This window comes from Tachysurus vachellii, chromosome 18 (assembly GCF_030014155.1).
Source record: "Tachysurus vachellii isolate PV-2020 chromosome 18, HZAU_Pvac_v1, whole genome shotgun sequence".
Taxonomy (NCBI): Eukaryota; Metazoa; Chordata; class Actinopteri; order Siluriformes; family Bagridae; genus Tachysurus; species Tachysurus vachellii.
In genome coordinates, this window is record NC_083477.1 from 9179649 (window position 1) to 9205663 (window position 26015).

At 39.0% G+C, this 26015-nt stretch overlaps 2 protein-coding genes across 3 annotated transcripts; both read left to right on the forward strand.

Annotated features, from left to right (window-relative positions):
• The first annotated feature begins 332 nt into the window (after positions 1-332).
• Positions 333-19487, forward strand: taok2a (TAO kinase 2a). Of its 2 annotated transcripts, none has more exons than XM_060891799.1 (20): positions 333-876; positions 7623-7763; positions 7895-7966; positions 8383-8484; positions 8582-8627; positions 8958-9054; positions 9190-9303; positions 10094-10185; positions 10494-10587; positions 11086-11167; positions 11600-11767; positions 11879-12085; positions 12256-12399; positions 12582-12818; positions 12952-13080; positions 13581-13784; positions 14059-14298; positions 14593-14814; positions 15957-16139; positions 16247-19487. In XM_060891799.1, the coding sequence occupies exons 2-20, from the start codon at positions 7632-7634 to the stop codon at positions 17183-17185; spliced, it is 3504 nt and encodes a 1167-aa protein (XP_060747782.1). In that variant the 5' UTR covers positions 333-876; positions 7623-7631; the 3' UTR covers positions 17186-19487. The 2 variants fall into 2 exon arrangements, with proteins under 2 accessions (XP_060747782.1, XP_060747783.1); XM_060891800.1 differs by having other exon boundaries at positions 14593-14805.
• Positions 19488-21159: 1672 nt separating this feature from the next.
• Positions 21160-25046, forward strand: cdipt (CDP-diacylglycerol--inositol 3-phosphatidyltransferase (phosphatidylinositol synthase)). Its single transcript, XM_060892964.1, has 6 exons — positions 21160-21316; positions 21632-21766; positions 22626-22779; positions 22922-23003; positions 23371-23452; positions 23925-25046. Exons 1-6 carry the CDS (start codon positions 21274-21276, stop codon positions 24068-24070), a joined length of 642 nt encoding a protein of 213 aa, XP_060748947.1. The 5' UTR covers positions 21160-21273; the 3' UTR covers positions 24071-25046.
• The last annotated feature ends 969 nt before the right edge of the window (positions 25047-26015 follow it).

Consider the following 26015-nt stretch of genomic DNA (forward strand, 5'->3'; position numbering starts at 1 on the left):
GTTTTTTTTTAATAAATTCATTCAGATCTCTGTCCATTAAAAATTATTATTATTATAAATGTATTAAATAGAGCCAGTATAATAAATAAATACACACATCATTAACACGCTCCTTCAAAGCAAATCCTTCTTTCTGCCTTTCTCAAAATGGCAAGTTTTATGGCACGTCGAGGCCCAAATGCCACATTTTCCTTATATAAAGACACCACGTCTATTATCATAGATATCTATGGTCTAATATGAGACGGTGTCGTGCGCTATCTAGTGCACTATCTATCCGTTTGGGATTCAGCCACACAGGAAGTAAATGTTTGAGAGCGTGACCTCGCGAACCTTCTTCCGGTTGCCTCCCGCCCCACGTAGCCATCTTCGTTTCCTGAACAAAAAAGGGGCGAGATTTTGGTTAGACAATCAAATAGAGAGAGAGTCACTCGGTCTAACATGATACAAAGCACTCGGGAACACGGTTGTGACTGTACAATATGATAGGAGACGGAGTGGGTGAAGAGGAAAACCAGCCGTGTTGAGACTGGAAACCGTTAGCTAGCTAAGCAAAACTGCTAGCTAGCTAGCTAACGGACAGTTAGTAACGTCACAGTGGGATCAGGATTAGCTTAGCTAGCTGGCTAACTAGCTAGCTTGTTTAGACCACCAAAGCAAGACGCAAGGCGTTAGCTAGCCAGCTGGCTAAGTGTTTAGCTAACGCATAGAAGGTGAATAGTTGGGAAAAGGGAAGCACACGTTAGCTAGTTTAGAGATTATGGGTGATATTTTCATGTGAAGCATTCCAAGCAGCTCTAAAAACAACACTGCTGCTGTTTTGAAGGGAGACGAATAAGGATTTATTTTGCACGACGGGATCAACTGTAAGCCGTGGTAAGCTACATTGTGGTTTTGTTTCTTGTTTTTAACCCCCGCAGCTTTTCCAGCTCGCATGTTGACAGGACGTTCAGTAAGATGAATTTGCTGGATTCGATCTCAGGAAAGTTGCACATGGGTTTGTTATCAAACTTTACCAGGAAGGATGACATTAGTTTGTAAAATAGAATGTATGGGATGTTTGTAAGCTTGGGCTCTGATATTAACAATATTGTTAACAATATTAACAATATGTCTGATATTCCAGACAGTTGTGTCTCCAGCTTCAATGCAGTGAATGTTTTTGTTTGGTTTGTTGCTTTTGATGAACCAGTACTTCTTAAACAAACTTGGGCAAAAATAAAAAAATAAAAACGTTATTTAAACGTACTCAGTAATATATAGTACCTGTTTATTGGAATCATTGACTATATATATATATATATATATATATATATATATGTGTGTGTGTGTGTGTGTGTGTGTATGTATGTATGTGTGTATATATATATATGTATATATATTTCTGACATTTTCAGAGAAAAATGGGTACCTTTGTTTATTCCTGGCTTAGTACTTTAAAGGGTTCTCGGTTTGTCATGTCTTGCCTAGAAAATTGCATGTAGTGTAAAGTTCTATTTAAAATGCGAGTATATTTATGCACTCAAATCATATTAAAGCCATACTGTATTCATATTTACATGCAAAGAAAATAGTACAAAAGATTATAAGCACAATTGGTTGTATCACCTCAGCTATGAGGAAAGCTACATTATGATATTATTAAATCCCCCCAAAATGTTGTTGATCATTTAACAGCTTAAGCTGTTCAACTTTTATGAGCCAATAACAGTTTGGTAAAAACTCAGGTAGCGTTTGATGTTACAGCGTTGGTGGTCCTCGCCTGAACCGGCTTTTTTGCTCCTTCTAAAGTACCAGATGTGCTTTCTTTACTATCAGCTTCACTACAACGATCGTTTCTGGTAGCATTTGAAGTTTGATTTGGCAGCACGAGACCGAATGGGCTGCCGAATGGGTGCCAGCTTTCCATTTTTAATGGAGGAAGGGGTTATTTTAAAAGTGTGCTTCCTTCCAATGACTCCAGTAAGAGAGATGAACACATGTCGGTTTGTCTGGGACCAATCAGCATCAAACCCACAGGAAAAAAAAAACCCTGTGGTGGATCCAGACGTCAGTGGAAAACACAGGGAAGCTGGAATTGCGCTCTCCTAATTGCACATGTGCAGAATGTAGGGTATGAATTATGACTTCTGTACCATACAGCGTTATTTGGGACTATGCTGGTAGTGTTCATATAGATTACTGAGCCTCTTTATAAAGGTCACATGACAATAAGTACATAATAGAAAGAGGTTGAACACAGGCAAGCAGCTCCTATTGTGTAGGCCTTTGACTCTGTTTCCCTCTCATGTCATGAAGCCCAGTACAGGAAATAACTTGCATCCTTTAACATTTAACATGTTTGCTTTTTTGTAGGTCATTCCAAGCCTTTTAATACTGTTTTGTGCTGTCATAGACTGGGCACATTGTTGTAATTCTGATAACTTGGCTTCCTGGATATGTGTATTGGCTGTAGCGGTAGGAGACAAAATTTGCATGTGAACTGCCTTTAGATCTTGTGAATGGATGTGAATAGTGGGCTATATCACAGTGGCCCAACCCCACGCTATTGACTGCACTTTTAGCTGCTTTTCACAATCCTAATTATTCACTCTTGACCCACTTATACTCACACAAAACAATAAAAAAACCAAGAAGTTACAATAGTTATTAGTGTATTACACATTTTGTACTTTTTGGTCTTTAGGCTGTTTTATAAAAATAAATGACTGAATTCAGTTTTTCACAATTGCAGCCCTTTTGCTTGCAGTTTGTTACCCAACCTGTATATTCCCAGTACATTGTGTGTATCCTAGAACTGCGATTATGGTATTTCTGCCATGTCTCCAACTCGTAGTCATAATACACTTCACATTGCCATAAAAAAAAATCACTATTTCAGCATAAAGACATGTATGTAAAATAGTAGAAGTAGTCAAATAAAATTTTGGATGTTTGTTGGTGTAAAAATTCTGATCTCACACACTGTATATGATCCTTAAAGGAAAGGAGTCCAGAATGCAGATTGCGTAATGTGCTTCAAATTGATCTGATTTTATTTTATTTTTGGCACAGCTTTTTTTTTTCGCTGTCTGCTTCAGCCTGGGTGTCATTTATGACGGAAACGTGTCCCACTGATGATTAACATAAAAGCTCTTACAGCCTTCACAAAAGTCCTGTTTAGCGTGGGCTCTCGTGGGAAAGCAGTGTGGAATTGCCTTCCCCAGAACATTTCTGCTGTTGTATCTTTGAAACTTCCACTAAAACGCCTCTCCCTGTGGACTGTCCTGGAACTGGCTCATTTAGCCTCTCTTCCTGTTTTATGCCCTGTTGTGGAGATTGTGCTATTTCTGTCTTTTGTTTGTGGTACAGTGTCTTTTCTTTTGTCATGTGTCCTGAACTAAAATGGGACCTTATTTTATAAGTACATTTGCTGCAAAAAAAATCAATTAGATAATTTATAAAAATGTAAGACTTTTTTTCCTCCCAAGAGTTGGGCTCGAATTAAGTAGGTGGATATTAATTATTTTTATTTTTATTTTTTTATTTTTTTATTCCTGAATGTGTTCACAAATCTCTGCTCCCAGGATTGACTGTGACATGTAAAGTGTCTGTAAAATGACAGAGGAGCCTCAGACGAGCATTAAAGGTTCACAACTCCTAACATATTTTTTTAATACACAACTGCAAAGACCATGACCTTAATGCACTATTTTTCTTCATGATCTTTATATCATTCAGACTATTTGTACAAATAAGAACAACAAATGGATTGTTGTACCTTTTTAAAGAATTACATTCAAACACTTTTAACACTTTACACTTTTAAGCATTCATCTGCTCATTTAAATCATTAGAAAGAAAAAAAACAACAACTTTATAATCAGTTCTCGATTACATTTTTTTTGTGTATATTTTTTCAGTTTTAATCAAGATACTGACAAATAATGTGTCAGCGTCAAATTTACCATTTCATCTGTCAAAGGTTTCGAGTAATTCCGACTGCCAAATTACTCATTAATCAAGGCTTTAAAACATGTACCAAGTTAAATGTAGAGCAAATAAAGGAACTAGCTAAACCTGATTCTTTTCACGTGAGATGTGAAACATTACTGGGAGAAAAAACCCCACAACTCAGTCAAGACAGAAAACGGGTGAGTCACAGTGAAGTGTTTCAAAATGAGTCTGACGCATTTATTGTTACTCAACTGATCGCAAAATCTGTCTCTCTTGGCCACTGACTTATTTGTGAAGGATTTTATGTGAGTATGCATTGTACTTTCCCCTGAGGCTAAATACCTTCACAAGCCATTAGTGTTTAACAGTCGTTAAGTGACGCTTTTAGGTTGACAAGGACAAGAATCTACACTATTGTTAAAGATGTAAAAAAAAAAAAAAAAAAAGACCTTATCCTGACACTGAATGAAAACATCCACAAAACCAATACAGAATAGCTCTTGATATGCATTACTGTCTCTGAAATGCCCGTTCAACGCAGAATGTCTGGTAATAATGTCTGATAATAATGAAGCGACTCTTAAGCAAATTAGGCAAGTTTATACCTCATGACTTGAATAAGTATACTCCAGGGTTAAAATACTATACAAGGTTGCCAGGTCCGGTAATGAGATAGAGAGAGAGAGATATATATATATATATATATATATAATCTAATTTAATAAAATAATTGAAAGAATAAATAAAGATCCTCATCCATCATAGCAGTGCAAACTTGTCTGTGTGAGTCCCAGAAGACGACTTTGTTTTTGTGGAGAACAGTGCTGCAATCATGACCCCAGACCGTAACTCTGAAACTTCGGGTGAAAGACGGATCATTTGCCGTTTGTTTGAGGCTGTGTGTGTCTGAAATCTTTTTGAAACCCACTTAAATACAGAACACATTTTCTAACATGATAGGATTTCTTTCATCACAGCCATATGCTTGAAGATTTTACCCAAGTCAGTAACCACTCCTTAACTTCCTAATAGCTTCCTGCATTTCTGACCTTATAGTTAATTAAGCAAAAATACAGATTGTAGATACAGCCACTTATCATTTGGTATTTTGTATGTAAATATTGGTACGTTTTCCTGATATAAAGATGTAACTTGTGCGTGATGTGTTGCATATGTCTGGCCATGCCCCTTCTACAGAAGGAGACGCAATGCTAATTTACACACAACCTCACAGGCCTGCTGATGATTATACAATTAGTAAACATAGGGAGATGATGTTCCTAGAGTTTTATCATGATCATAAAGAGCAGTTGTTTCCCGCTCAAACACACAGAAGTGGATCTCCATGTTTGAAAGTACTTATGTACATGAACAACTGTGGTCCTTAATGAAGCTGAATACAGTTGACCGATGAGAGCATATAGATGGTGCTTAGATGGTAATATCTCTCACTGGCCAAGACCTTTCTTGTAAGAGCCATTTACTGCTTTATGTGGATGAAAGTGCGATTAAAATGGGTTACTTGCGCAGAGGAATACTCATTATAACCACAATCCTACATCTGCTTTTGGCTCATCCACTGAAATGGCAATAGTCTGATTTTTACACCTGGTGTCTGTTGGAGCAGCATTTATCATATCTGTAAGAAGACTCCTTTTAATAAGCTTTTAATAAACAGCCCAAGCTGAGTTTAGCCAAACACTATGAATATTTTACTAAAGAAAACTACAAGTAGCCTATTAGCATTTGTAGTCTGTTAAGAGCTAGAGTTAGCCCAGTGGTGGCTCAAACGGTTAAGGCTCTGGGCTGTTAATGTAAAGATTCAGTGATAAAGTGGCACTCTATCATGGCTGAACTTGCACCATGAACCCCAACTTCCTAACCTGGGATAGGCAAAGAAAAGTATTTCACTGTGCTGTAAGGTATTTGTGACGGACTACTTCTTCATCTTCCCTCTCCATCAGACTCAGGAGAGGCCAAAGTTATGCTATCTTTTAGGTATGCGACATAAATGCTACGCCTTTCATACTTTCATTTGATGTGTATTGTTCACATAAAAAGTAATTTTTATGTGCATCACGGTAGGTAGGCGTTGCTCCTACTCTTTTATGGTTGTAGACTTGACTGCAGTCATGTAGGCATTAGCTTCACCTTAGGAAGTGGGATAATCTTATCAAAGGAGTGGTCTCCACCTCAGCCAAAACCTTCTCAATGTTAAAGATTGTAATCTCTCAGCACTGCTGTACAAGAGATTCCAGGTGGAAAACATATGAAAAGTCTTGACACAACCAGCATTTTCACAGCAAGATAAAGTGACTGGACTGAAAAAGAGGTCTTGAGCGAATGTTAGTGCAGACAAAAAGCGAGTTAATCTTATGTGACTGCTGACAGATTATGGGAAACATAATCCCATAGTTTTTGTACCAGATGAGATTTCAGACAGTTTAGACTGCAACAAAAATGATACAACTAATTATTATGTAGCACCAGTTACAGGGCACACACAATTTCTAAATTCCTGATAGACCTCCTGGCAGGCACTCTTCAAAAGTTAAAGTAAAAAGCAAGCGCATAATCACGCACAGACTGAAAATCTACCATTGTAGACTGATTCTATCATGGAGAGAATCATACCAGAAAGAGGACAGGTGGTCCTCGGTCAGTCCCTAGTGTATCATTTTGGAGGGTTAAACAAACAAAGAGGGTCGCAGTTGCACACCGAAAGAGAATGATGATTTTTGATGTGACATCCTGCCAGGGAAAAATGAATGTGGAAGAAATGCTATCCCTATGAGAGAACCTGTCATGCAGGGCAGAGATGCATCTTTGGTAGCCCAGCTGGAAGACACAATAGCCCCGGTAGTGTCAGGCTAGCGATTTTGCGAGCCCTGAGTTAAGTCATTTACAGTATGTCTATTGTTTACATTTGCTCCTGTACTTTAGTATTTAGTAACCATTAACCCTTAAACCATTCGTTCAGTTCTTTTATTGTGTCCTGCAAACATCCTTTTATAATCTCAGTTGTCTAAACACAGTGTGGGGAAAAAACAGCAAATGAATGGTTTTTCTAGAACTTTTCAGAGTCTTTTCAGAGCAAAGGTACAGGAAGATCTTTCAGAAGTCATTTCATGTGTTATTTAGTACGTCACTCAGGCCTGATTATCACCTCAAGTATGCATTAGGTCAGTGTAAGATGTAGAGAGGGCTGAGCCTGTGTATGGCATTTAAAAAATGTCTTCGTGTCTTTAGCAGCTTACAAAAACATGGGCAAATATGGGAGCAGCTTCACTAAAATAGACCATCATAAAACTGTGTTTGAATAAGGCATTTATTCTTGTTCATGCCATGCGACCTGCCTCAGGCACTAATGCATCATCTGCACTAGATCAGAATGAAGATCAGACCAATGTATTCATCTCTTGTCCAGTTGAATTCTTTGAATTATTATTTTACCCATGACAATCTGTTAAATAATCTTCACTGTTATATTACTTAAGAGTTTTCATCCCCATGCACTATATAAAGTCTTATTAGACAGTCTTGCTTTTTTTTAAAAAATCCTATTAAAACTATTGATATGTGCAGCATTATCAAAGTTTTGATGTATACACAATGTACACAAAATACACTATGACTTTAACAATGCTTCATGATTTTTTTTATGCATTTTCATGGGTTTTTTTTAGGAGCTGGCCATGCCTGCGAGTGTCCGTGCCGGGAGTCTGAAAGACCCTGAGGTAGCAGATCTCTTCTACAAAGATGACCCCGAGAAACTCTTTACTGACCTCCGTGAGATCGGCCATGGAAGCTTCGGAGCTGTGTATTTTGTAAGAGCAAGAAACATTTCAAACAGGAATCATTAATAAGTTGTACAAAGTGCTAACAGTAGGTCTGTGGTATTAAGTCGGTGTGTGTAGTCTTGGTATTGTAGTCTTCATTTAACTTTTGTCTCTGCTAGGCACGAGATGTTCGCTCCAACGAGGTGGTTGCAATCAAAAAAATGTCTTACAGTGGCAAACAGTCTAACGAGGTGAGTGGCTAATGCTTATATATACACATTACATATATATACATTACATATTCACAGTCGCCAGAGTGCATTTTATTCAAAGTCTATCTTCCTTCTGTATAACTGTGTGAAGCAGAATGCCATTTTATCAAACACTAACAGTTTAATAACTGAACAGGGATAAGCCAGACTGTAGACATCTGTGAATACATTTATGACCAATTATATAATCACCTAATGCAAACAGTCCGATTTATAGAAAAAACTGCAGAAATGTCAAAGCTTAATTTGTTGCAAACGTTTTCATTACCAAGCAAATAATATATTTCAGCCATCAAACTGAGAAATCAACAACTATTAAGTAGCCCGTTTGTTCAACTTTTTGTCCTCCCCTACGCAGTTGTTTTTACTCGTTATCTGTCTGTATTTCTATGTAGAAATGGCAGGACATCATTAAAGAGGTGAAGTTCCTTCAGAAGCTTCGACACCCCAACACTATTGAGTACAAAGGCTGCTACCTGAGGGAGCACACAGCATGGGTAAGTGTACACATGCAAGTTTTTCCAGTTGTGTGTAATCCAGTGTATAGTTTTTGACGTGCTTTTCTCTCTATTCTTTGGTCTTTCTCCCTCATAGCTGGTGATGGAGTATTGCTTGGGTTCTGCCTCTGATCTTTTAGAGGGTGAGTAGAGATTTCTTTCTTCCATATGTTAATTCTTGCTTCCATATTTTCTCTGATCTCTGATCCAGTTTCCTGTCTTCTTCTTGCCATTCATCTTGTTACACTTGGAACTCTGAATGACTGCCACTGTTCTCTCTCTCTCTCTCTCTCTCTCTCTCTCTCTCTCTCTCTCTCTCTCTCTCTCTCTCTCTCTCTCATTTTTATATATATTCGCTAGATAATATATAAATATAAATATATATATATATAGATAGATAGATAGATAGATAATATACAAATAAATATATATTATGTTATTAATATAATTTCTTAATCTGTTTATATCTGCAGTCCATAAGAAGCCCCTACAGGAAGTGGAAATTGCTGCTATTACCCATGGTGCACTGCAGGGTCTGGCCTACCTTCACTCCCATAATATGATCCACAGGTGCTTTTATTGCTACTGGAGTCTGTTTGAACTCAAGATGCAGACATATGACTTATGACATATGACATGATGATTTTTGTAGGTTGAATTGTTGTGAAAGCATCAGATAATAAACTCTCACTATCTCTCTCACAGGGATGTGAAAGCAGGAAATATTTTGCTAACTGAGCCTGGTCAGGTGAAGCTTGGAGATTTTGGCTCTGCCTCCATCGTGGCTCCAGCCAACTCTTTTGTGGGCACACCATACTGGTGAGACACATTTCTGTACATAGCTCAAAATTATTCAAACGTATTTGTATAGCACTTTTAACAATTGACATTGTCTCAAAGCAGCTTTACAGAACATAAACAGAAAACCGCCGTTCGATATGTAGATTAATATAAAGATTAATATAATACAAAAATTCAAGATGAATGTTAGATATATTTAAATGTATTTGTATTTATCCCCAGTGAGCAAGTCAGAGGTGACAAGATTTCCAGAAATACATGGATGTTAGAGGCTAGATTTCCAAACTGTCATTTGTTAGATGCTATAAACTATGTAATGAAACTAAGTGTGTAGTTAATCCATGTTTGTGTGTGTCTGTGGAACCAGAACAGCCAACAAGGTCAAGATCACACTGAAGGCTTAGAAAATGTCTATTTGAAACAGAAAAGCTTTTTACATACTTTTATTTGTAGGTGTGCCCAAGAGGTGCTCTGGGCTCTATAAATAAACTTGTAGAAAGTCCACACCCTGTCCCAGACTGCAACACCCACAAATAATTACTGCTTCCTCTTCCACAGCAGACTTGTGAGCCATCTTTATGTGAATTCTATAGGCTAAACATTAGGTCTCCTCAAGCTGCCTTGCCTTGTGTCCTTTCTCAAATATGCATATATAGATATTTTTACCTTCTCTTGTTATATTTTTGCATTGCAGTTCTAGTCATTTATTATATAATCCACATGCTTAACTCTAGCAGGATCTCTCACTCTGACATTGCAGTATGTTTGCCAGCAATGTGACATATTCCCTTTGCACCCTAATTTACAGGATGGCCCCAGAAGTGATTCTAGCGATGGATGAGGGTCAGTATGATGGCAAGGTTGATGTCTGGTCTCTAGGAATCACCTGTATAGAGCTGGGTGAGTGCTGCTAATGTAACACACAGTTGTGTTTTAAAATTGAACTTCCACAACACATATTGTGGGTGTCCGTCTTTATAGACATTAAGGGCAGTAGGGTGGTGCACAAGACATTGTGCCTGAGAGGCATCTTGCAAAGAAAGATTTGTCATTTTGGTGGCAAGCGCAATCCTCTCCCTCACTTTTTGAATGTCTCTCCTTGTCCCTTTTCAGTTTGCCTTTTTTTTTTTCCTCATTGTATTCTCTTATGCATAGTTTGTTGTGTTCCTTTTTTTTAAAAAATTCTGTTTATGATTTTATCCCTCTAGCGGAGCGGAAGCCTCCCCTGTTTAATATGAACGCTATGAGTGCCTTATATCACATTGCTCAGAACGAGAGCCCCATCCTGGCGTCAAATCACTGGTGAGCACCCCTTCATACATCTCTATATTTCTCTTCATGAGTCTCTCCTGTTGTCTATTTATTCATAGAGCTGATTTCTCTGCTTATTCCGAATCATTTGCTATTTTAATGGTCCCATAAAGGTAAAACTAGACTAAATTAGGTGTTTATTGACTAATCATTTTTGATAAAATGTATAGTGAAAGAACACCCGGTTCAGTTATATTTTCGTCAAATGTTCTAGATTATTTATACCGTGTCCTGAATTTGACGCTCATCACATTAAATGAAATTTGATTCTTTTAAGAAAAGGCTTTAGTGTGTAAGATTTTTTTTTAGTGTTTGTTTTTAAAATCAATTTGTCATTCAAATCAGACACTATGGATTCAGGTCTGTTGGTTAAATTGATCCATAATCCACACTAACAAAAGAAAAAAGTCCCAAAAAAGGGGCTTGTGGACCCCCAAATTCCAGTTGCTGGCTAATTGTCACTATTGTTTGTGCATTACTTTTTTTCAGGTCAGATTATTTCCGTAACTTTGTAGACTCTTGTCTACAGAAGATTCCTCAGGACAGGCCTACCTCTGATGTGCTGCTCAATGTAAGACACGTTTCTCAGAACACTAAATGGCTTTTGTTAATGGACCATTAATGACTTTCTTCAGTCTGACCGTCTACATTTGTTGAAGTTTAATTCTCTTCTGTTTTGCTTTATGATCATTTTAATCAGTTATATTAATTGGGTGCCATAAACACGCCTGTCCGCACGCATGTTTGAAAATATGCTGTTGTTGAAAGGCTTGTAAATTAACCCCGATTTTACAATATACACACCCTAGGTTTTTTTTGTTTTGTTTTTTTATTCTTGTCACGTACGTCATTGATATGAAGTGCAATGTTGTTAGGTTTGTCACGTCTGTTCAACAGCTTTCTAATAATGATTTCTTTTGTCAGTCAATATAATTAAAATTCCAAATGTCAGTTATTTGGTAGACAAACCTGTTGGATATTCCACCTTTCTCTGTGCCTGCAGCATCGGTTCCTGTGCAGAGAGCGCCCCCTGTCTGTGGTGATGGACCTTATAGTGCGTACAAAAGATGCCGTAAGGGAACTGGACAACTTGCAGTACAGAAAGATGAAGAAGATCCTCTTCCAAGAAACGCACAATGGCCCTGCACAAGATGGAGGCGAAGAGGAGGAGGCATGTCTTTCATGCATATATATTTTTTATTTATTTATTTTTGTCACCATATTGCTTTTTTTTTTTTTCATGAGAACTTGGTTTGGTTACTTCTCTGCTGTGTATGTATAGGATGTGGATCAGTATTTGCTGCGGATGGGCACGGTCAACAGCATGGAGAGCTCTCACTCTGTCCCCTCCATGTCCATCAGTGCCAGCTCCCAAAGCTCGTCGGTTAACAGCCTGGCTGACGGCTCGGATGATAGCGCTGAAATGGCCATGATGGGGGAAGGCGAACACACCGTAACTTCCAACAGCTCCATCATACATCGGCCAACTGTGAGTATATCTGTATGTGTGCGCGTGTGTGTGAGTTTATTTATTTTAGCTGTTGGGTGTTTATACATGTAGGCATGTGGACTGATTACATGCCTGTTTTTGAATGTCAAAGCACAGGGGTAATTTCCTAATGTGTGCATTGTGTTCCTGTGTGTGCGTGTGAATGGCAGGGTCCTGACAATATATACGATGACCCATACCAGCCGGAAATTGACTCCCAACAGCCGCAGCAACAACAGGCGACGTCCGCAGCACGCAGGAGAGCACACTACCGAAACCGTGACCACTTTGCTACCATTCGCACAGCTTCACTGGTGAGAAACTTCACATACTCTCACGATTTTTACCTAACTAACATTAGATTGTCCCAATGGTTGCCGATGTTTAACTTTTCACTGTTAATAATATGTTTGTTAGAGCTTTGTTAAAGTTACTTTTTAACATTGCCATTTTATGCTGATAAATCTGTCTGCCGTCTCTCTCGTTTCCTTCTTAGGTGACACGGCAGATCCAGGAACATGAACAGGGCTCAGCACTGCGTGAACAGATGACTGGCTATAAGCGCATGAGGCGACAGCATCAGAAGCAGCTGCTGGCGTTAGAAAACAAACTCAAGACTGAGATGGATGAGCACCAACTGAGGCTGGACAAAGAGCTGGAGAGCCAGAGGAACAGCTTCAGCAGTGAGGCTGACAAATTGTCCAAGAAGCACCAGGCTATCCTGGAGAAAGAGGTGAGAGGTGACGCAGGATTGAATGGAGGCTAGGAATAAGCCGTCTTGAGAGAAGTTCTTACCATTTTTAGACAGAGACGAGGGTAAAAATTTTCAGAACTAAATTGCTGTATGTTGTTGTTCTCACCCTCAGACTAAAGCTGCACAAGCTGAAGAAAAGAAGTTCCAGCAGCACATTTTGGGCCAGCAGAAGAAGGAGCTCACCAACCTGCTGGAGGCACAGAAACGCCAGTACAGGCAGCGCAAGGAGCAGCTTAAAGAGGTAGGGTTAACCCTAGGTGCCTTCTGGCTGATTTTCATTTTTGTAATATTTATATCTCTTTAGTATTTGGCTTGTGTGATTGACAAGAAATTAGAATTTCTGGGTATCAGCTGATAATTGAAAGAAATCTGATACTGATATGAAGCATATAACCATGCCGGCTTTATGCAAGCTTCTGTGGCAGCGAACTAAGACAAAGACTAATTGTCGATGGTTGCTTGATCAGAAATATGGCAAATTTTAACCTAAATTGATCCAGCATTTCAGTCCAGCATTATTACATTGATACTGATATTTAGTATGGAATAAGTGCCTACACGCTGTAGTGTTTCTTGTATTTAACAGGTAATTAAGTGATTATTTGTGCACATGCTTAAATAGCAAACATTTATGTGATGATTTTGGAAAAAATGACGTATTATACAAAAGTATAAATTTTGCTTGTGTGATATTACTTAATTATAGATCATTTTTTCACATTTGGTCGTGTGTGTGTGCAGGAGCTGAATGAGAACCAGTCCACCCCTAAGCGGGAGAAGCAAGAATGGCTGGTGAGGCAGAAGGAGTGCCTCCAGCAGTTCCAGGCGGAGGAGGAGGCTAGTTTACTGCGGCGCCAGAGACAGTATTATGAACTCCAGTGCCGACAATATAAGAGGAAGATGCTGCTAGCACGACACAACCTGGAGCAGGATCTACTCAGAGAGGTGAGACATGGCCTAAGTTAAAATCACAAGGTTGCCCCTGTTGACATGTCTTTGTTTTATGTAGCACCATGATCCTGGAGAAACGTTGTCTCATTTCACTATGTACTGCAACAGCTATATATGGTTGAAATGACAATAAAAGCGTCTTGACTTGACTTGACTTGATGTTTTATCTGAAAGATGCTAAACAGTGTACCAGGCATCTCCTGTGAAATACAACATGTGGGCCTTGTTTCCTCCCTTTATCTCTGTTCCACCTTGTGTCTCCCTGTAGGAGCTGAATAAGCGGCAGACTCAGAAGGATCTGGAGTGCGCCATGTTGCTGCGGCATCATGAGTCCACTCAGGAGCTGGAATTCCGTCAGCTGGGCCTGGTGCAGCAAACACGGGCCGACCTTATCCGCACACAGCACCAGAGTGAGCTGGCCAATCAGATGGACTACAATAAGCGGCGTGAGCAGGAACTGCGACAGAAACACAGCATGGAGGTTCGTCAGCAGCCTAAAAGTCTGAAGGTAAGAGAGCAATGACTCTTCAGATTGCACATGCAGCAGGTTTTTATTGTTTCTTTGTGTATGTGAGAGACTTTATTTTGTTTTGCTTTGTTTTGCAGCAATGATTTTCTGATTAGCAAATCATAAAATAAAAGGGCCTGTTGTCTCTTACTATGCAAAGGTTAAGTGTCCCTGGGAAGGGGGTGTATAAATGTAATCCTATTAGGGTAACAATGGCCTTTTATTTTTTGCAAATTAAGTTCTATCATCCTTATTGTCCCCCTCTCACACTGTCACTTTTATATCCTTTTCCAGACTAAGGAGCTTCAGATCAAGCGTCAGTTTCAGGACACATGTAAAATCCAGACGCGACAGTACAAGGCCCTGCGAAACCACCTGCTGGAGACTACACCCAAGTCTGAGCATAAAGCTGTGTTGAAAAGGCTGAAGGAAGAACAAACACGCAAGTTAGCAATCCTCGCTGAGCAGTATGACCACTCCATCAATGACATGCTGTCCACACAGGCTGTGAGTAAGGCAAGGAGATACCACTTCTTAACATATATACTACATAACACATCAGATAGCATAGCAACATGATGTGGGTCAAAAAAAGCCCAGTTACTTTCATTATAAGTGAGTATTGATATATTTTGCAAAGGGGGAAGTGACCTAATTGGTGCAGGTGATGGAGAAAAGTGGTATAAGCAGCTATTATACCGTATTTTCCGCACTGTAAAGCGCACCGAATTATAAGGCGCAGTCTCAATTACGGGGTCTATTTCTGTACTTAACCCATACATAAGGCGCACTGTATTGTAAGGCGCATGCTAAAACATACAGACTACAAAAAAGGTAACGGAAGCAAAACAGTGAGTTTATTGACTTTATTCTACTATTTAACAATACACACACATTATTTTTTAATCAATCTTCTCCCACAAATCCATCAGAGTCCTCATCTACTGTGTCTTCTTAACTTGGCGCAGTTCATTTTCTTGCTTCCTCCAATTCCGAACCATAGATTCATTGATGTTGAATTCTTTCGCAGCTGCTCTATTCCCATTTACAACCACGTAACTGATAGCCTGTAGGTCTTTAGACAAACAAATGTTGTCTTCTTCTTCTGATTTTTATTGGTGGATGACAGACCAACTTAAGGTGCAATTCCCGCCACCTACTGGACTGGACTGTGGAGCACATAATGGTTAGGCAGAAACAAATGTTTTGCAACATACCGGTAGTATACCTACCGGAGGCGTGGCGGAGGTAAGCGTAAGTACTGTACGTATTACGTAATGTTCTCTGATTGGTTTATTGCTGCCAGCGTACGCAGTGTATGTATTACGTCCCTGTGTCAGCAGGAAATGGTCCGGCAGTCAATCAAGCGGAGCACTTAAAGTCGCACAACGACATTTTTACAGATTTTTGGAACTCAGTGCACACACAAGGCGCACCGGATTATTAGGCGCACGGCCGATTTTTGAAAAAAATTAAGGCTTTTAGGTGTGCCTTATAGTGCGGAAAATACAGTAATTTGTTGTTACAATTTGGTTGATATTCCTGTCAATTACAGTAGCTATTGGGTCACCACAGATAACTACATTTTCCACACCTTGCTACGTCTGGCTTCAGAATTTGTCTCTACTGACTTCCTTCTCTTGGGCTCACTTTTGCAGTTGCGGCTGGATGAGACGCAGGAGGCGGAGTATCAGGTGCTGCGAATGCAGCTGCAGCAGGAGCTGGAGCTACTGAATGCATACCAGAGTAAGATCAAAATGCACACAGATACACAGCACGAGAGGGAAGTTAAAGACCTGGAGCAGAGAGTATCCATTCGCAGAGCACTGCTTGAGCAAAGGGTGAGTCGAACAGATAAGCACACAGTCATGTTTTTATATTGCATTTCAAAACTTAATCATTAAGAAATCAGTGATAAGTGATTTAACGTCATTTTTTTTTTTTTTAGATTGAGGAGGAGATGCTATCCCTCCAGAACGACCGATCAGAGCGAATCCGAACGCTGCTAGAGCGCCAGGCTCGAGAGATTGAGGCCTTTGACTCAGAGAGTATGCGTCTGGGCTTCAGCAACATGGCGCTAACAGGAATCCCAGCTGAGGCCTACAGCCAGGGCTACAGTAACCCACCCTCATCAGGTTCAGGTGGGTGGCCGTCACGCCCTGTACCCCGCTCAGGCAGCCACTGGACCCACGGTGTCCAAAACTCTGGAGCACCGCCATCCTGGAGAAGCCAGAACAGCACTCCAGCATTCAGCCGAGGGGAGTCTATATCAATCTCAAGCCGTGAGCACGAAAGGGATGGACATAGGGATTTTGACACTCCAGTATTGCGTGGCCTACCCAGTTCTCTGTCATCTGCTTCTTCTTCATCGTCCTCGTCCTCTTCTTCTCATCATCGCCTTCATTACCTGGCACAGCAGTACCACCATCAGAGCACGCCGCACCTGTACCGTGAGCGAGAGCGAGAGAGAGAAAGGGAGAGAGAGAGGGAGCGGGAACGGGAGCGTGAAAGGGAGTGGGGGGGCAATGGAGGGGGAAGCCACCGCTCATCCTCTTATGCTCATGCTCACTCACGCCATCTCTCCAGCCATGCATCTTCACAGTCTCTGGCTCTGCTCCCTCCACCTCCACCACCCCCACCAGTCTCTTTTTCACCCTCGTCTCCACCATCATCATCTTCCTCCTCTTCTTCTCAGGGTGGCTACGGGGGAAGGAATGAGGGTTTGGTAGTGAGGGGCCCCAGTTTAATGGCCCTGAGGAACAGCCCAGGCCCACTAAGGCGGACGGCTTCAGGAGGAGGGCCTGGTGGATCCGGCGATGCAGGCTTGAGCCGCAGCACCTCCGTCACCTCCCACATTTCCAATGGCTCCCATCTCTCCTACTCTTAAAGCATGTAGGCATCATGACACATTGAGCTTAATCAACAGGAGCCATACTGGAGTTGTATTTTTAGTATTTAGAAGGCTGATTACTCCTTTGGGTAGTGTTTTAGTGTGGAATTAGTGATCTTTATTCCACTCCTTTAATTGTAATCAGGTAGCTATACCCTGAGGCTGTGACTTTGGCTCTGAGTAGTGTTTCATACAGCATATGGCAGACATCACCTATACTCTTTTGGTAGATTGGTAGATCTCAGGGTTACCAAGGGACAGGCTGGGGATGAAGAATAGCAAGAGAGATTAGTGTGGCAAAATAAGAGAGGAATGGTAGGTGCTTGAGAATCGGTAATAGAAAGTGGGTATGTGAGCAGTGCCAATACTGTAGGGCTGGGTAGCCATCCGGTGGCTCTGCTAAGGGATGTTTGTAGTCCTGGAATCAGAAATTTCAACACACTACCTCCGTTTTTTTTGTTTGTTTGTTTTTCTTCGCTCTTTTTTGCAAAGAACAGTGCTTGATTTGCTTACTCTGTAGTGCTAGCACACCTTCATAACTAAAACAACACTAGTAACGAACTGTCAAGCTCCACAGGATCTACATAACAGTAACTGTTACATTTTACAGTACTAACGTCTTCAACACTTGAGCAGGTGGAGAATTCCTACTAGGCTCCATCAGCAATTAAAGCTCCAAACAGAAATTGCTGCAACACCCGTTTTTGGTACTGCAGCTGTAGACACTACACCACCACCACAAATACTACAGAGCCCATTCTGGTGCTGTGCTGGTGCTGTTTCAGCAGTTCCTGCTTGGAGACTTTATGGTCCAGGAATTTATACCAGAACTATTTAATGTGAGCTTTACTATTAAAGGAGAGGCATTAGTGTCATAATTCACACGGTGTTGGTTTAAAGACTAACCTGAAACTGGGAGGGTGCTTAAAAAGTATGCCATGTAGTTATGTATATAACAAAACTATACTAAAACTTTACTAAAAACATACTGGTCATTAAAATGCACATTTGTAATAGGGACAAGGAGATTTTACTTTTTGATTTGTTGTATTTTTTTTTATACCATGCTCACTTCGCACACTGCCATCCAGAGGCCTGACTAACCTAAAGCTACTCTGCCTGCTGTCCTTATATGGACATGCTGCCAGTTTCATTAGCTCTGGCTGAGCAATAAGTCAATGACTTTTTTTTTTTCTCCGTGGTTGTATTACATAGTAATACACACCTAAGGTGTTAGTATATTGGAAAGAACAGTATATAACAACAGTCAATCTCCTTGTCTCTATTTACAAAGGCAAATATTTGATGTACATGTCCATAAGAGAGCTGATTGCAGTTCAGTGCATCAAACACTAATGTACAGAAGCCATTTGTATACAAACGTACACATTGCACATTTATATATGAGTGAGTATCTATGTGTATTATACCTGTCAGATTTGACAGTCAGGTTTAAGATTGTTCACTGTTCAACACTTTTGACCTATATTGTACTTATATAATGTGTGTGTACATAAAAGCACTAACTCAAAACTCTTGTATAGGATAATCATAGTTTTGCTATGGAAACTAGTAATTGGAAAGTAAGAGATGGATAAATACTGTTATTTCAACTACTGCAGTTGTAATTGTTGTTCAAAACTAATTTTTTTGTTTTCTTTTAATTGCATTGTTGTATTTTTTATTGTTGTTATTATTATTATTTTATTTTTTTTATTTCCTTTCTTGCCAATGTTGACCACTAGTTGGAAAATGCAAGTGATATTACTGTGATGGAGAACTTGACAGGTCTCTTTTTTTTCTTTTCTTTTTTTTTTTTTTATTTTTTTTTATTTTTTTTTATTTTTTTTTTAGGGAAAGGGCAAAAAAAAAAAAGGAAAGACTACCTATCCCAGCATTCCTTGTTATGTCTCAGGGTAGGAGTCTGTTGAGCAGTGCATTGAAGGGATTGTAGTATTTTAGAGCCAGTATTAAATGTGTACAGGACATTTTAAGAGAATTTTAGTGTATAGAAAGTTTTTAGATAATTGTATATGTTTACACCGCATCCAGCATGTTTTGTTGCACCATTTTGTGCTGGGATTTATTTTCCTTATCTGGATAACTTCACTGCTTACAATGATAACTCAAACGTTTGGCATTTTGTCCCACATAACAGAAATTTTCACATTAAACTGAAGCAGGCTCCACACTGCCAACTTCTCACAGGCACCAGCTTTTACTTGAATGTGATTTCTTTATTTCAAGGTGCAATACCACACATGCAGTGCGTGCCAGGCCCTTTTGGTTTTGTTTTTTTGTTTTTTGTTTTTTTAATGCATTTTCTTTTGCTCCAATTCTGTCCTGCATTTCTTTCATCAGGACTTCTTAGTTTATTCATTTTGGCCTGCTCCCTTCCCTGCTTGTGTTACAGCAAAACATGCTGGATTCATAATGGTGTCTGAACTGAAGGTTATGTTTCCAGGTCTAGGTAAAGCCAAGAGGAGGGTCTGGTCAGAAGAATGTGAGATTAAATTGCTGTTCTAAAGGAAATTGGAGCCGCTGATGTCTAAGACCAATGTGTGTGCTTGGCTGTGTGTTAATACACACAGGGTGGATGTTTGTATGTAAAAGCATGTTTAGAGAGGGGAAAAGTGATTCTTACAGAAGTGCTATATATAAAGAGGCCAAACAATGTTCAGGTTTAACAAGAGCAGGAAATCTCAAGAAATGGCTTATAGAACTTGTACAGAATTCATTAACGAGTAATTAAAAAGCTTAAAAAAAAAGCGTTTTGTCATTTTTCATGTCTCTGTTGTGATCTACATTATGTGTAACATTGTGTAAATATAGTATGTTAATTCTGTCTCCTGGTATTTTAACATGCAGATCTGAAAGAACCTGATCAGTGTCCAAATAAGGGATTCACTCCTTTACTGTGAAATTTAATATTGAACTTCACCAAAAATCATATTAGTCCCTCTAGGATCCTGAGAAGCACTGCTTTTGTATAATGTTCATATTAAGCATTTATATTAAAACCACAATTTAAACATACATTATACATGTATAATGTTTACTTTGGAAAATCCACACTACGACAGTAAGCATCGTGTTGCTGAAGATGCAAAACAAATCCCTGGAAACTGTTTCCATAGAGACCGAGTGATGTTCATTCTTAATTACTAGTTAGTTGTTAATAATACTTAATTACATTAAGTTGGGACTTATCACAGAAATATCCATCACTCTAAGGCATCACAAATGTCAAGCACAAATAAACCACAGTCTTTACAATAGCTTCACGTGTAAATTATACATATGTGGTGGTTTGGGTTGGTTTTATTTGTGTACCATCTTTCACAATCATCTCAAAGCAGCTTAAAAATACAGAAAACATACTCAATGTAGCATAAGTAGTGTTTGAACGACAATTAAAAAATCTGTGAAATATATATGAAAGATACGGATGTTTCAAAGTTCGTGTTTATACTTATATAGCATCCCATAAATGTTTGTGTTTATACTTATATAGCATCCCATAAATGTTTGTGTTTATACTTATATAGCATCCCATAAATGTTTGTGTTTATACTTATATAGCATCCCATAAATGTTTGTGTTTATACTTATATAGCATCCCATAAATGTTTGTGTTTATACTTATATAGCATCCCATAAATGTTTGTGTTTATACTTATATAGCATCCCATAAATGTGTATATACACATCATTTTAACCCCCCACCCAACACCCCCCACCCCAGCGGTTATACAGATGTGCACGGACGCGGTTCTGCACTACACTGTTTCCTCAAAGCCGAGCGGCTGCAGATTAAAGGGTATGTCCACTGACGCATACTAGCGTACTAAAGAGTACATAGAGCTATAGAACGGCGTCGTCGGTTCTCCTACACTGTTTAGTACGCTAGTATGCTTTGACTCTACAGGGCGCGTTTCCTTTAAGCGCGCGAGCAGCATGGAGCCGGAAGTGTGACGTCTTCGAACCAATCTTCGAGAAAAGACCGAGAGAGAGAGATATAGAGGGGTTTTGGGTCACTGGTTATTACTGGAGCTCCGAGTTGAACAGAAATCACGGCCAGTACAATGGCCGAGGAAAATATCTTTTTGTTTGTCCCGAATTTAATCGGTAAGTAATGATTTTGTATTACAAGCAGCTGAATTCTTCTCATATCAACTCAAAATAAAGTTCTAATTCTTTTAAATAAATTCTTTTTTAATTCACTATTGGGTGAATGAACAGTAAATAAATTATGTATTTTATTATTATAAATGTTATATATATATATATACACACAGTGAATGGCTAACAGGATGTAGCTTAGCTAACTAGCTAGTTCACCTGTTCATTCTTGTCTTGCTAATAACAACAGTAGCAGCAGACTTTAGTATGTAGTTCTACACATGGGGTTGAAATGAAATGATTTCCTGCTTCCCTCCACAGGTTATGCCCGAATCATCCTGGGTTTGTTATCATTCTGCTTGATGCAGTGCTGTCCTGCTCCTGCTGTATTTTGTTATCTCCTAAGTGCACTGTTAGATGCCTTTGATGGACACGCAGCTCGAGCCCTTAATCAAGGTAATTAATTATACACCTTTTATCTAAGGTCTATTCAGGGTTGCCAGATTTGCATCCACTCACGACCCAAACGCTCTCACTAATCATGAGATCAAACCGCAATTCGTTCAAGTTAATCTGGCAACCCTGTCGTCATAGAGATCCTGTGTACATGATTTTAGATGAAAATAATGAGTGACAAGTAAAAACTCAACCGTTGATTGTTTTCACACAAAGTTCACACACAGCAACCTGAGCTCAGGATCAAGCCATGAACACCAAAGATATAGGCAACGATGCTAGATGCTTTGCCACTGTGCCACCCTTTATAAAATCATTTAAAGTCGTGGAACATTTAAAAGACAAGTTCTTGTTATTTCTTGCATTATAGCAGCTATAATTCATTTACTAGACTTTATTATTATTATTATTATTAGTAGTAGTAGTAGTAGTAGTAGTAGTATTTTATCTTGTCATTAATATGATCACCAAAAAATTATAAGTTTCTCATATTACAGTAGAAATAAATATTGAAATTTATTGACACTTTTTCAATAAATATTAACTAAGTTTCCTTATAGAAAGCATCATCTGACAAAATCATACATTTATTGTTAAATAGCAGCACATTTTTTATCTGTTTATTATTGCCTTTAGATTATGTTGAGAGTCTTACCCTTTAAATTAGTTGTTACTATAGAAATATTGTGCATTATTGTAAACCTGTAAGTGCATTATTGTAAACCTGTAAGTGCATTATTCTAAACCTGTGATTTGAATGGAAAAAACAAGCAATTTCAACATAGTTTCTGCAATTGCGCCCAATAAGGCCTTAGAACAGTGTTCACATTCTTTGTCTTCATCCCTTGTTTCAATCTAGGCACTAAGTTTGGTGCCATGCTGGACATGTTAACAGACCGCTGTGCCACTATGTGCTTGTTAGTAAACCTGTCGCTTCTGTACCCATCCTACACCTTCCTCTTCCAGTTAAGCATGTGCTTGGATATTTCCAGCCACTGGCTGCACCTGCACAGGTAAGTCATTTAATATTTATAGTTTGACCTGATGGCTTGTTCAATCTTGTCCAAAGCTATGTTCAGACAATGTATGACACAAATTTCGTTAAAAAATGTGTCTTTCTTTTTTCTCTTGTCTCTCCTACTGTCCATCTGTCAGTTCTGTGATAAAGGGAGCCACCAGTCACAAGACCATTGACCTGTCTGGCAACCCCATTCTCAGGATCTATTATACATCCAGGGTAAATGTCTAAATCTCGTAGTGATCAGCATTCTGCTTGAGAGATACAGATTCTCACTCACTCATTGATGACATTTGGCAGACGCCTTGGCTGTCCAGAGCAACTTACATTTTTATCTCATTTTATACAACTGAGCAATTAAGGTTTAAAAACCTTGCTCAGGAGCCCAGCAGTGGCAAGTTGGTGGACCTGTTTTTTGAACTCACAACCTTCTGATCAGTAGTCCAACACCTTAAGCACTAAGCTACTTCATCCCCCTAACATCTAATTTGAATAAAATTTGACATTCAAATATGGCAGAAATGCACAAACACACAGTCATCTAATCTAATTCTAACTCCTTTCTATTGTGTATGTTCCCTTATAGCCAGTGCTGTTTTTCATGTGCATGGGGAATGAACTGTTTTACTGTCTGCTTTACGTGATCTACCACATCGAAGAGCCACAGGGTGAGTTTCACCGATGACTGTTTTCTTCTTGTAGTTCAAACACATCTCTCTCCCACTGTCTTCGACTCTTCCTTTCTCCTTCTTTTGCAGCGTATCCATTCTGTTTTCCAAAACTTTTTTTTCACTGAATCAAAACATTGGGTGTCTCAGAGATGTGAATATTTTCTTCCAATATGGTCACTACACATATCTATTTGCAATTAACACTGATGTTTTTAAAGACATTTATAGAATTTACTATGACATGCTTGACCACACAATCATGATACAGTATGAAATGGCATTGTACCACTGAAGGAGGTGTGGCATTTGTGCCTGTTGGCTTAATTGTAATTACTTCTAAACATCTACATGATGCACGTTTTAAATCGGTGCAGTTGTTGTAGTGTGAATTTTCACACAGATTCAAGACAATTATAAGTTTTTTTACACCTTTTAATAATATCATTTATCTCTGTGTATTTGTGTGTAGTGTGGCTGCAGTGGCTGCTGGGATTGTGTGCTGTTGTTTCCCTGTTGAAGTCCGGCATAAGCGTCCTCCACCTCATCACCGCCTCCCGTAACATGGCTGCCATCGACCTGGCCGACCGTGAAAGTGAGAGGAATAAGAGCAAATGAGGGAGAGAAAGGAGGGGGAACAAATCTAGTGATGTGGCTTTATATGGGAGAGGGAAACGGGTAAATATAACGAGGGAAGACGTGGAGCTGGAAATGTAAAAGTGGTCAAGGGCCAGTGTTCATAGAAATAAATTGTGGGACCATTTGGACACTGATGATTTATTTATTTATTCATAGACTACTAGGAATAATGTTATTATTGTAGCAGAATGCTGCTGTTTTCATCTGAATATTACATATTAAATATTGTTTGCATTTTCCCTTACCTCATACACATAGTTAAGGTGTTTGTATGTGTGTGTGTGTGTGTGTGTGTGTCTGTGTGTGTGTGTGTGTTTTGTGTGTGTGTCATATATCACATATTTAAATTGTGGGAAAGTAGAACACCTTACTACCACTTCTCCTATTACCGTACCCCCCTTTTCCCATACACAGCCATATTCTCCTGATCACTCAGACATGTGCATGTACACTGCAGTCAAACTGAAAGTGCTTTAGGTTTTGTTTATTTGTTTATTTGATTAAATGTTATTATTATTATTATTATTATTATTGCTGTTTTTATATTTGAACCTTTCATTATATATCCTAGTGTGAATCGCTGATGTGTTAGTACCATATTACACAAATTTGTGTATTCATGACCAATTATCCCAAATGAGCAATATTCCTCTTTCATCTATATCCTAATGCTTGTATTATTGGATCATGCTTAGAGTATTCTTGAATATGAATGTACTCTTTCTATTGTATTAGGTTGTATGGCGATAATTATCTTTTCACGGTTGGACTCAGTGGCTGTCTACTACTATTAGTTCTCTGTTTGTTTTAGACTAAATGAAAGTACTTTCATTATTATTACATGGTTATTGCTTACAAGGTCAACAAGGACCTAAAGAAGATCAACCACAGAAGAACAGAGCACCTACTTGCCTGTAGATGTACTTGTTTGCAAAGTAAACGTTATATCTTCGTTGCACGTATTTTTTATTGTTTGCACACACCTTCTTCAGAAAAACAATGTCATCCTAAGATTGCTCAGATTGATACAGGTACATTGCAGGGCAATATGCAAACATATTCCTTCTGGTTGACTTTTTTTGTATTCCCCAAGTTTTTTCAGTTAATATTTTGTTGATTATGAAACCTTATTTTAATGCTCTCTCACTAGAGCGTACAGAGCAGAATGTTGTTGTTTTTGTTTTTGCAGCTGGTTCTATAATATTGGAACAGCTGGTTTGGTTGTCCTGAGCCCAGGCCCAGATGGATCAAAAACTTTTTGATCAAAGTTTGGTAGTGAAATACAAGCCTAAGTATAAGAATGGCCAGGCCCACAACACAGTTAATGACTTTTGAATTGTGATCCACTGGAAAGTAGCATTATAGCAAAACATTTGTGGACGGACACCTGACTTACCTGACCATAGGTGAGTCTTCCTTATACTTTTGCCAAAAAGTTAGACGTTTTTGTCCTCGGTTGGTGTCCTAACTGATCTCCAAGATGTTCAGCAGGGAAACTGTGTCACCGTGTCTACATGAAGCATACTTCCTTCACCAGAGCTAAAGGCTGAAACCTTTTCCAGCATGACAATACTTATGTAAAGAAAGTATGCTTTATGTAGACACGGTGACTGTGTCATTTACTGGCTGAACATTTTGGAGATCAGTTAGAACATCGACTGCACTCCAAGCCTCTTCAGCCTACATCTGTACCAGGGCTTACTATTGCGCTTGATGCTGTAAAATTAAATCCCTCAGTCATGCTCAAAAATTTAGTGCAAAGCAAAGGGACTAAATATGGAATGGGGTGTTCAGCAAAGCACATATGCTCACAAACCTCGGGTCATATTGTGTCCATTGTTTGTTTTTTTTCTTCATTTTTTGAATCAGACCAAGAGGTCGTATTTATTTCACAGTAAATCCCGACGTTTCTAAGAGTACACGT

What these genes read in the sequence shown, in the direction of transcription:
- taok2a (XM_060891799.1), top strand. Translation starts at nt 7,632, where the DNA reads ATGCCTGCGAGTGTCCGTGCCGGGAGTCTGAAAGACCCTGAGGTAGCA. An exon ending in CCATTCGCACAGCTTCACTG is followed by an intron (nt 12,400 to 12,581) that starts GTGAGAAACTTC and finishes TTTCCTTCTTAG; the next exon opens with GTGACACGGCAGATCCAGGA. An exon ending in CCACACAGGCTGTGAGTAAG is followed by an intron (nt 14,815 to 15,956) that starts GCAAGGAGATAC and finishes TCACTTTTGCAG; the next exon opens with TTGCGGCTGGATGAGACGCA.
- cdipt (XM_060892964.1), top strand. Translation starts at nt 21,274, where the DNA reads ATGGCCGAGGAAAATATCTTTTTGTTTGTCCCGAATTTAATCG. An exon ending in GTTTGTCCCGAATTTAATCG is followed by an intron (nt 21,317 to 21,631) that starts GTAAGTAATGAT and finishes TTCCCTCCACAG; the next exon opens with GTTATGCCCGAATCATCCTG. An exon ending in AGCTCGAGCCCTTAATCAAG is followed by an intron (nt 21,767 to 22,625) that starts GTAATTAATTAT and finishes GTTTCAATCTAG; the next exon opens with GCACTAAGTTTGGTGCCATG.